Source organism: Habropoda laboriosa, unplaced genomic scaffold (assembly GCF_001263275.1).
Source record: "Habropoda laboriosa isolate 0110345459 unplaced genomic scaffold, ASM126327v1 scaffold193, whole genome shotgun sequence".
Lineage (NCBI taxonomy): Eukaryota > Metazoa > Arthropoda > Insecta > Hymenoptera > Apidae > Habropoda > Habropoda laboriosa.
The window spans coordinates 1,374,559-1,386,475 of record NW_017100342.1 but is presented as its reverse complement, the minus strand read 5'-3'; the positions used below and the strand labels follow the sequence as shown (position 1 = coordinate 1,386,475).

The 11,917-nt window shown below is 36.4% G+C and overlaps 1 protein-coding gene across 1 annotated transcript in view; it reads left to right on the top strand.

Moving 5' to 3' along the window:
- The window catches only part of LOC108574504 (LIM/homeobox protein Lhx3), a 99,439-nt gene that overhangs the window by 15,945 nt on the left and 71,577 nt on the right, over positions 1-11,917 (top strand). Inside the window, exon 2 of the mRNA XM_017937110.1 lies at positions 690-734. Coding sequence (XP_017792599.1) covers positions 690-734 — 45 coding nt within the window. The remainder of the gene's footprint in view (positions 1-689; positions 735-11,917) is intronic.

Here is an 11,917-nt window from a genome sequence, read left to right as displayed (position 1 = left end):
TCCAGTTAAAAAAGACATCCTGTATACAACCGTATAACGTACTTATACAATAAAGTGATAATTACCAAGAAGTATTTTCATTTATTTCGCTTAAATAAATATATGTGTACAACATAAATAATCTACTCAAGTTGATTGTCAATAATTTCAATTTATGTGGATAAACAACTTAATTCGCGCAGGTGATGAATCAGGATATTGCACAGGTAGGTCCACAATAAACGAGTGTGCTCGTTTTCAGGTACATTATTTATGATCCCACCGCGGGAGAAGTGCCGTCGAGTTGAAACACGGCTGACATGATGTCCCATAAAAACGTTATGGTGCTTGGCTGGATAAGGCAGGCGCATTGTCTTAGCGTTTTTGAAATCTTGCTATAAAACCGCAAACGAGACAGTAAAAAAAGCCGAGTTAATCAGAGTGTCGGTGCAGTTGCTTGCTTGTATATGCAACCGCTGCTAGAGGGAATTTCTTAACAGCTTCCTTTTTTTCTTTTGTCCTTTTTCTTCGTTTCTCAACTTGTTCGATTTTGTTCTTACAGAAAAATAGTTTTCGTCGTTTCTCATTTTTCTCTTCCCTTTTTTCTTTCCGGAATTTGTGTTGTTTTATAAAAATCATGTTACACTTAAGTTCTGTTAATGATTTGCTTTAATGGACTTAATTGGTTTCTTCTTTTCCTTTTGTTTTAGAACGGAAGATCGAAACACCAAGCTGTTTTCCGATCAAGGATGAACGTGAGTCTCTTTTAATTTGATATTTTTTTTATTTTTACGTCTGTTTATTTCTTCTATGTTCTCCTACAGTTTCTTTCCTTTTCTCTTAGTTCTTTTCCTTTCTTTACTAACTTCCATTGATTTTTACACAAAGCCGCGAAACACCGTGATCAGTTCTGAAAACAGTTCAATTGTAGCCACTCGCAGAACCTACTTGTATCTTAAGGTACGAGAGCGTTTTGTATTTACAATTTGAAACATGTACTGTAATGTTTACATCCTTCGTTACACACAGTTGTTTTCTATGAAAGACCTTCGTAATTTGTTTACGTATCTAAAAGTGCCTTCTTTTAAACTGAAAGGAAGAGAAGAAGATTAACTTTGTACGAATAAAAATTCAAATGAAATTATAAAATACGGCTTATATTAGGTATAGTTAGGAAGAAATATAGCCAGGTAGTAAAATCGGTCAGGCGTCGAAGTTTACGAAATCTGAGTAAATAAGGACCCGAAACCGCATTCTAGGCCGCATAAAGTACGTATCGATTCAATCCTAATCGAAAAACGAAAAATGTCGCATTCGACTCTAAATAGGTGTTAGTGCACCAATAGAGGCGTATAAAAATAGATCAAATTTGGTAATTTTCTTCATAGGTAGGTACCAAATGAAAAGTTTCAGCTTTTCTGAAAAATATAAATGTAACTTTCAGCTGTTTTCTCCAGGAGAATGGGTTTCGCAGTTAGCGAATAACTTCTCCATTTTGTAACATTTTTACTTTGTCAAAATCGGAGAGAAAGGGTGAAAGGTACACTTATATCCTGTGAAAAATTTGAAAGATTTCATTTAGTAGTCACCTATGAGAAAAATTCCCAAATTTTACCTATTTTTATACGTTTCAAAGTGGTGCATACCTAACCTAACCTAACTTTTTCGATAAGTGTTTCAACGTATAGTTGCAACTAAATCTTTCGTTTATTTAAACGCACCTGAAATAGTATTTATTAGATATCAGACAGTATCGAACATTAGTTACGTTTATTATGAATTATATAATAACGTAACGCCTAACTGAAGAAATGCGTAAATTAAACTGAATTAAGCGAAAAATATATTAATGAAAATCCGAGGAAGTACTATATTAACGACATAATGGTCGTGCCAAAAGAAACAAAAGAAAATAGAAAAAACTTATGAAATAAGAAGTTTTCTTACGTTTTTTTAATCAAATTTAAAGGTTCGTTTTCAAATATTGATCTAAATAATAAAATTCAACACGTACTTATGGGATGATCTAACATTTTTGAATTACTTTAATCCCAATGGATACACCGAAACAAATTCAAATTTTTACACTGTCTATTCACGTGTGTACAAACTGTTTTTTGAATTTGAACAAAAATCATCGATCCACGATATCAGTATCAAAAGCAAGCGAATGATCTCTTTCAAGTACTGACCCTTATTTTTTCAAGGTGCTATCAAAGCTCATCCGACCAGAAAAGTACAAAGCACGAAGTATCATTGCAAGACCATCGACTCTGTCCCATATGTCGTTGAGGACGTAGTGTCAGGCTCGGCAGTTGGTCACACTCGTACAATAGCATTGTTACGTGCCATTAGGAGTTACATTTCAAGTTGTTTATCATCGAGTTCAACTCGATGGTAATCCTGAAAACTTGCGAGGTTGAGTGGTGGGTATAGTTCTCGTGAAAAATGCGGGTGGCTCTCTTTCGACCCCTACTTGTGACCCCTTTTTAAGCGTTTTTACAAACATCAAAGACAGTTTATTCGACGATTTTCACCATTATGCTGGTGAATTCTTGAAACTAGGATCTTTATCAACGTCGTAAAGTTTGCGGGGGGAAATAAATATTTCATTCGCGATAAGTTCGACTTGCAAAGTGTGTTATGAATAAGTCTATCTTCCTATTTATGTAGGGTTGTACCTATTAATTTGACATGTAATGCGGTTAATTTTGAAATACCAAGAAAACGACGAAGTTTGATGTATTTCTGTATAAAATTAAAGGAACATTTAATTCATAATTATTTTACGTTAAACAGAATTTCATTTATTAATACTTTGTTCTATGAATATCGAAATGGGAATATTCTTCGTGGTATAATTTCAATAATTAGTTCTATTTTATGTAGTGCAGGGGTATCGTGGATTTAATCTAACTATGATTTTAGACGATTCATGGTAATGTGAAATTGGTTAAACTTGAAATAAGTTGAATTAAGATAAACTAATTCCTTACGCTTTCATTAATAATTGTTAATGTCTCATTTTGATTATAACGACCTACATTATGGTAGTAAATAATTTTCGAAAGATAGAATGGCGGGGAAGAAAAAAGCATGTTTTTTGAAAATTTCTTACCACTACAATATAGAACGTCAGAAACTTTGAATTTAACGTTTCCCCATATCTTGTACGGTTTCGTGAACATTCACGACAATATGAAAACTCGTAATTTTGTTTAGGGTGTTTTCACCCCTATGAGCGTTTCATTGCGAAAACGAAAAATAGTTTCGTTATTACCATCACATGAACTTGCACATTTCTGCAAAGTTTCAAATTTTTTCGAATATTTGCGTTATCGAAGTTTCCTTGTAAATACTCGCGATTCGCGTATTGTCCTGACTCCTTGGAATCTCGCTGATTTATTATCTTCTACTAGAGTCAATGACCTCACGCCACGCACCGTTGTACTCGTCTCAACAAACGTTATCATATTATGAATGAAGATATATAAACAAATAGAGCTATGTGCACGACACAATGTCCCTCTCCATACCAAATAACTTTCATAGTAACAATGTATTCGTGTCTTCAACGGTCTACGAGATACCTATTCGTGTGTTTCCATTTAAATGGAACAGATTTGTACATTCGTTATATTATGAAACTCTAAGCTGAATAACTTTGTAATGACTATCCAGGTTGGTTTCACATTCGGTAACTGTCCTAATAGAGTATTCCTCTTTATACACGGCGGACTGTCCGTTTCTGAAATGAATTCTCTCCGACTTTTGGGTACAATCAAAGTTTTATTTGAAAAGAATGAAAACAGATCAGTGATCGAAATTATTTCCATTATTGTCGATGACCTTTTGCCATTTTTCTGGGAGCTTGCGAATACCATCGCGATAGGAACTCGGTGCCTTTGAATCGGTTATGCGAATCCAGTCGGGAAGAATTCACCTACTTAGTTCCCGCCTTTACGAATTAATTGGTTCCTGACGATCGGAAATTCGCAAAGCGGGTGGCTCGTTCTAACTGGTCTGCGTGATTTCACGTACAATTTAAAATGAAACTTCCGACCGAAAAAATTCGTAAGGTGAAAAGTATCTGTAGGTACTCGTCCAGGCGTTTTCGAACGTCTTCGAGAGTTTTGAATCGTGTGTCTGCTAAGTGATGTTGTAGCGATGGTGACGATCCGAAGGTGACATGTCAGGGGAGTGATCCGCATGCGGTAAAAGTTCCCAATCCAGAGAAAATCACCTCTTTTGCCCCTGCATCCGTATGCGGGCGAGCGTGTCATGGAGCAGTATCAACTTTTTCTTGCGTTGTCCAGATAATGGCCTTTTTCTTTCGATGGCGTCACTCAAATTCAAGAGTTGCTGTTGATTGCGGTCACTGTTTCTCCTGGATTCATGCCACACCGTACGCAATTAACCGAAATTCGTCGGAAAGAACTTACTTCCACACCTAATACAATACAACTTGATTATTCTACTTCTAAGCAACGTCCATAAAAATCTCCTCGTCGATCGTCGGACAGGCTGTAGGTATGTCAAACGTGAAACAACACCCGTTACAATTAGGATCTCTGGTTCCAGCGTTAAATCGAACAAAAGTCATTTGCATAGAGTCGGGCAACAAAGCTTGGGAAGAAAGGCGCGTAAGTCGCAACAACGGGAGGAAAGGGTAACACCTACGATAGAGAAGGTGATGTTACGTTGCGAAAACGTGACGCGTGTGCAGAACGCGTGTACATTCATTGCACGCACATGGTGCCAGAAGCAACGGGGCACCAGTTGTTCTGGCACGATCCTGGCACGTGCGGCTCACGTGGCGGCTAGAACGAGTGGATTGTTCATTCCAACGTTTTGTCAGCCATTTCTCCACCAACGTGAAAGAACGTGTTGGTCTTGTTGCAACGTGCTTCACCGGTGCGATAATAGAAAATAATTGATAAAACAAGAAACAATCGCGATCGCCTCGAGGCAATGGGATTCGATGATTCACGAGTTGCGCACCTGGAATTGATGCGAATTAGATGGACCATCTGGTTTCTCTTTTATTCAACGTGACAGTATTGTTTTAAGTGATGTTTGTAGTGTGACGTCGGTTGATGCTGATTGTTTACATTTTAAGAAGTCGTTGATGGTGTCATTGTGTCTGTTGCAACTTTTGTCACAGTGTATTGTGACGATGGAAGCGTAATTTTAAGCAGAATTACAGGTTTTTTGGTGTACATTGACGTGACTGAAGGAGACAGAAAGGAGATGGAAAATAGGAAACTGCTTAATAGGTTTGGTAACGTGGTTGTTGGATTATTAGGAGAAATGAGCGCGTGTGTGTAGTGGTAACAGCAAAAATGGTCGACATACTGAGACAAATTAATATAAACATCTATAGAAAAATAAAGAAGAGTTTATAATTGAAATATAATCTTTCAATTTATTACATAAATTCCAATAATGGTAAATAAGCTTTGTAACTGTAAATAACAGAAAGCTTTAAAAATAGTGAAAAATTTTGAATAAAGGTAATACGTAGCAAGTTTCCTTCCTGAATTTACCTTCAAACAAATGAAAATAAGTATCATGTTAATATGTTACGAATCTTTGTTAATATGTTACGAAGCATAAATTGCAATTATAATTAAATTGTAATTTAAGAGGTAATTACAATCCAATAGCGAATCATTGCAGCTTCAGTTTATTCATCGAAACTAGGTCGTATGTTTACCACTTAAATAGGATCTATCTCCTTATTTGCCTTATATACTATTGTTGAATGGCAAAGATTAATAGTCATTAAGCAAACCTAAACAGTTGCTACAAAATTATTAAGAAAATAATTGAGTCTGGAATCTCGCTGTGCAGCAAGTAGAATACGATAAAGTTATCAAAATAAGGTTCTAATAGCGTGCCGTTGATTATGTCACATCAAACATTCGCACGAAATTGAGTTTAAAAATGAGTTTCGTTGTAGAATGCTGAACTTGTCGCGGGAACCCCTTCTATATGATATAAAAACAGTTGTAGCTACCAATTTGAAGAAATTTGTGGTAGTGTCGCTACGCGAAAATCATAACAAATTTAAGAAATCTATTCAAGACATTTTATCGTGTCTAAAAAATAATGAAACTTTGTGCTTTTCTATTTTTCTCACATATCTACCATTCACGAGAAAAACTCTGGAAAATAATCGCGCGAACACCCTGCATATAGATACTACCTTTCACGAAGAAATGTAATTTAAATAATATAAATTATTGCAAATTTAAAAAATCTATTGAAGTCATCGCATTGTGTATAAAAATAACGAAATGTTGCCCTTTTCTATTAATAATAGCGCTAACACCCTGCATATTTTTACGGATATAGGATGAGACTAACTTTCACGAAGAAATGTAATTTAAATTATTGTAAATTATTGCAAATTTAAAAATCTGTTGCAGTCACCTCATTGTGTATTAAAAATCTACCACTCACGAGAAAAACTCTGGAAAATAATAGCGCGAACACCCTGTATATTTTTAAGGATATGGATACTAACTTTCACGAAAACATGTAATTTGAATGATATAAATTGTTGCAAATTTAAAAAATCTATCGAATTGTGACGAAACTTTGTCCTTTTCTATTAATAATAACGCGAACACCCTGTATATTTTGGCTAACTTTGGGAAAGAAATCTTAATTTAAATCACATAATACTTTTTCTACCATTCATAATACTTTATGAATGGCAGTGTACATACGAGTATATTCGTAGATTCGAAACCGCCAGAATATTTTTCTTCGTCATCCGTTGTGTAAGAATTACAGGGCAGTACAGTGGCGTAGCGACGTTTACGCACAGAATCGATAATACTCAGCGGTGTCCACAACTCCATTAAGATAATTGTGCGGCCTCTTTATTTCTCTTTCCATTTGTCCATCTACCCGTCTGACTATCTGTCTCGTGTGCATGAGCAGACTGAAACACGAAGGAGAACGAGGGAAACTAACAAGCCGGTCCTACGACTTGAAACTTACCTGCTGAAGGACCAGAGAGGCCAGTTTATATTACGCTCTGCCGTCGTCTGACCACGATGGCTTCATTATACTGTCCCGACAGTAGATGAATCTTCAATGGACTTGTTTTTCTCGTCTTCTCAAACGTCTTCTTGGTGTTTGAATATTGTCTGAAAGTAATTTAAAAGCGGGACTTTTTCCTTCTTCTACGGTTTCCTAATATTCATAGTTCGTTTTAAGTTCGAGAACGAAATGATGGTTTAATTTGCTTTCTGATTGGTTTTAATGTCGTCGGGGTTTGAAAGAAGTAATGGTAAAACTGTGTTTTGATAAATTAGAGGAGATTGAGATTGAAGATAAAATAGTACATTTTTTTTAATGGTAATGAGTAAACTGGGAGGAAAGTGTTGTTGTTACATTTTTATGAAAGAATGGTAAGTAAGGTATGACGTGTTATTTTGATCATGTGAAATTTGTTACCTTCCTCACTTATATTTTATAAGCAAGAATTTGATCCAGTTTTACTATTATATATTTAGGGCTTCAAAAACAGAATCATGTTTCCAAATACGGTAAATTCTCCACAAGTGTCAGTCCGCAAGGAAGCTAACCCTGACACTTGTAGAGTCAGGGACTACGTTTTCGAGCCTCGCGCCCGCCTTTGTAGTTTGCCGAACGTAGACAAGGACAGCGAATAAAAGATAAGGATGAAACGTGAGTCGAGGCAACCAAGCGATTTAAATATCAACTTTTTTTATCCCGAAATTTTTCTTAACATATTGATGAGATTTTTCTGACGAAAATCACGCCAGACAGTGAACGTGTTAATAAGTAAATGTTGTTCAAATTATGTCGTGTTTGATATCATTTTTATCAGAAAAATCTCACCAATATGTTAAAATAAATTTCAAATGAAAAAAAGTAAAATTAAAGAAATGATATTTTTCTATTATGAATTGTCGAGCCGTGAAATCTCGTAAAAGAAACCGAGTGGTGTAGCGTTACACGCTTGACTGACAGCGAGCGAGATAACATACCAGACCATCTATACTGACACTTGTAGAATCCAAACTGACTGACACTTGTAGAGAATTTACTGTAATCCCAACATAATATAAACAAAGGTTAGAAAACAAGCATATAAAACCTCAACACCTTATTGTCGCAATATAATTCTCTTTGAAATGCTTTCAAAGTTCCATTTAAAATCTTATGTTTCGTACAACATCGACACCTAACGTTATTCAAAACTAACAATCGTAGAATCACCCTAAATCCAACGTCAAAGTACCAGTTTAAAAGCATAGTTAAAATGGTATTCACAACTGTAGATAATAATTACAGTTGCCAAACATAGAGATTAAATAGTATTGTAGCAAAGAAGCGGAAAAAAGCTGCGAACAAAGCGCCTTAGGCTGTTGGACCTCGTTTTCAGCAGAGTTTCGGCTATCCTAATCGAGTGGTTAGCTTATGGGTATTGAACGAGTCACGTGTCGACCCGCGTGTCCACCGGATGTCACGGTTTTGTCGCATTTAACGCCTCTTGTGCGGAGCGTTCACTCCGTGGCAAAGCCAAGGGCGTTTCCTTTTTCCGCCCAAATGATCGACTGGCTGGTTCAAGCTCGTGCCATGAGAAACAAGCGTGTTCTTTTCGGCTGACAATAAGATGACAAGTGAATTACCAAGTATAGAGGTTCTAGAGTAGATAAACGATGTGGAAACCAATCGAGGAGCTTTCTGAAAGAGAGATCTATGGATCTATGGGTCCTTTTTAATTAACCGCGATATGTTTAGAAATCTTCCCTCCAAATTTCGTTCTAACCCTTCGACAGTTTATCCCAGTTTTACTCAGACTCCGGCAGAGCGTGAAATATTTAATTGTTTAATTGAAAAGAGACTCTTAGGTAGAAAGTTAGAAAGGGACGAGATATTATTGTCGTAACTATGACGTAGGGTTATGTATCCCGTGTTTTAAAAATGATCACACACGGCATAACTATTAAAAAGGTACCTGTGAAATCTAAATTTCTTTCACCCTAATTCGTAATTTTATTAGACTATCAAAGGGTTAATATTTCATCAATAAAGGTCAGAGCAGCACTTTTTGTCGAAAAGGAGGATGTTAAAAAAAGGCCAATTTTGGCATGCGACTGAAACGAAAAATTTTTTTACAGCACGATTCTACACATCCTGAGGAACGAAAAATGTAATTGCCATTTTTCCCGGAAATCATGGGAAAGTTATGAAAAATAACTGTTTATTCGAGTCGTAACTCTCAGAGAGTAGAGCGATGCTCTCAGACAGTCATTCTCCGACGCAGTGTCCACTCGCGAGAGATACTGTCGAGAGCAACTCGCGATAGTTTTACTCTCAAAAGGACAGTGTAACGGTTTGAATTTAAAAGGGGCGCGTCTTTTTACCGTGATCGGCGTGCGTCCGCCAAGCGGCGTTGGGAGCAGCGATCGCGCATGCGTCGAGCGAAAAAAAGTATGGCGTATTGTATTGTATTAAGACGACGTGCGTGTCGTTTGTTCTCGGTTGTGCCAATAAAAGTAATATAAAATCAGAAAATTCTTTTCTGTGCGCGAACAGACAGCTAGCTTATATATGTTTGGCTCGATGTACACACAGCGACCCAGGCTCGCGTTTCTTATGTTTGGCTCGCAAGAAATATCACGAGTTCTAAGAAGTTAAGGCCTAGAATTTTTCCCAGAACAGTTGCGAGCGTACACGATCAGAAATCGGGCAGGACGACTCGTCCTCAGTCGGTGTTTACGAGGCTGTCGAACGAGTGCCTCGACGAACGACGAACGTCGCTTATACTGCGCAGTTATAGTCTTGTAGGGAATACAGTGCTCGCTCGAACAACGCGTTTTCGATTATACGCGGATTTCCAATCAATTTACGTGCTTAGCATATTCGTTCGTAAGAATTAAGTGCCGCTGCATACAAGAAGCTCAGCTTGGGAGAAAAATCAAACGAGAAGCGTGTCTCTGCGAGCTACACAGCTGCAGTTTCACGGTATGTGCATGCGTGAATAATATGTATGTATATATACGTACACAATCGAATGATTGAGATAATTGAAAATAGAGAGCCTACGTATAGCTAATTAGATTAATTACTGCAACAATTTCGTTTTATCGTATCCTAAGTTTATTTTTCTTGTAATAAGATGTGTTATAGCTATGAAACAACAACAAATTAGTTTTTTACTGTTGTCTCCCCGAGTCATATACATATTCTATCCTTTTCTGGAAAAACACTGCCTCTTAGTAAACAACTAAGTATTTACACACGACCTACTTCGTTTGTTATTATTCTAACGACAATTAACACGCAGTGCAGATGATCAGACTTCAGTTTTTCGTAAAACCGGGGGATGGTTCTCAACTACGCGGACAGTCGACGTCTCTAAACCTACGCGTAGTTCGACAGAACACTGTACACATATAGTATATGTTTAGACTGATATGTAAGATGATACTTTTTCCTCTGGCTTTCATAGTGGATACACAGTTAAGAAATGCAAGTTCTGTTAGTCTTACTTTTTTATTGTATCCCTGTCATCACGATTATTTTATTATATTTACGATAGTTTATTATAACTTTTATCACTTCGAGAATAAATAACTATTGGTTTCTGATTGCTTAGAATATAAGCATCGTGTCATCAAAGAATTCCTCGTTTCGATTAATTTGTCATTAATTATTTTTCATTATTTTTCGTTTTTATTAAACACTAATGTACAACAATCTTTGTAAATAATGCTCAATATGAGTTTCTAAGTGGTTAATTTACGAACAGACCATCGTCCGAAGAAAACGAGACGGAATATAAGTCTACACTACCGGCCAAAAGTTTGGAATCACTGAGCATTGCAATTTACACAAAAATTTCCAGAAAAGAGTCAACAACTTTGAGAATATTTTATCATTCAATTGATACGAGATAAATTGATAAATGTAGAATTGAGATAAACTTCAAGTCTATAAAAAATTAGCAGCAGATTTAATATTGATGAAAAGTGGGAGGTGATTCGAAACTTTTGGCCGGTAGTGTAAGTATGGTCATACTCTTATCTTGAACCGCATTTTTCATAACTTTCCCATCATTTCCGCGAAAAATGACAATTACATTCTTCGTTCCTTAGGATGCGTAGAATCATGCTGTAAAAAAATTTTTCGTTCCGACCGTATGCCCTTCGATCCTCCTTTCCAATGCAATTTACTTAATTCGTTATTTTGTTCTATGAGCCTATTTCTCAGAAAATTCCTTAATTCCTTTTTTTTAAATTATAGTCTTTACGTTGCTTTACGTCTACTTGCTAGATCATTAGCGACGAATTTAAAGGGGTATTCTGGTTTTCAGAGTAAAAGAAACCCATATTTTTTTACATTTTCGCACTCGTTATGGCCTGAAGAATCTGTCTGTCGAACGATTTTACGCTCGCTCAATATATCAACGAAACTTCAAACACAAAGCTAAAGCGTATTACACCAGCATTCGAGTAGTAACATTTTAATCCATCAATACTAACAGGTATAGGTATCCCTTTTGCACAATCCGAGTTACAACAAATTTAAATACATATACCTACCTTTCTGTGTGTAAAAAGTTTATTGGGAACAAATCACTTCAATACGCAAGATAAAAGAATCATTCCTATACCTGCTAAAGTTGCCGCGGTTTTAACCCTTTCACTGCTGTTGGCGCCTATAGGCGCTTTAAAAATTTACTCACGCTGTAGTGTTCGCGTCGTTTGATGCACTTCTAGCCTAATTTTATCTTATAAGTATTTCTACCTTAATTTAACGCAACAGATTTTGAAACGATACAGCCAAAATAGAAGATTTTGTGGCTACGGTTGAGCATTTACTGTCTGTCACGTGCTTTAGGTACTAAAATCTGCCGCAGCGGAAGGGTTAAGCCTTTGAAATTAAAGAA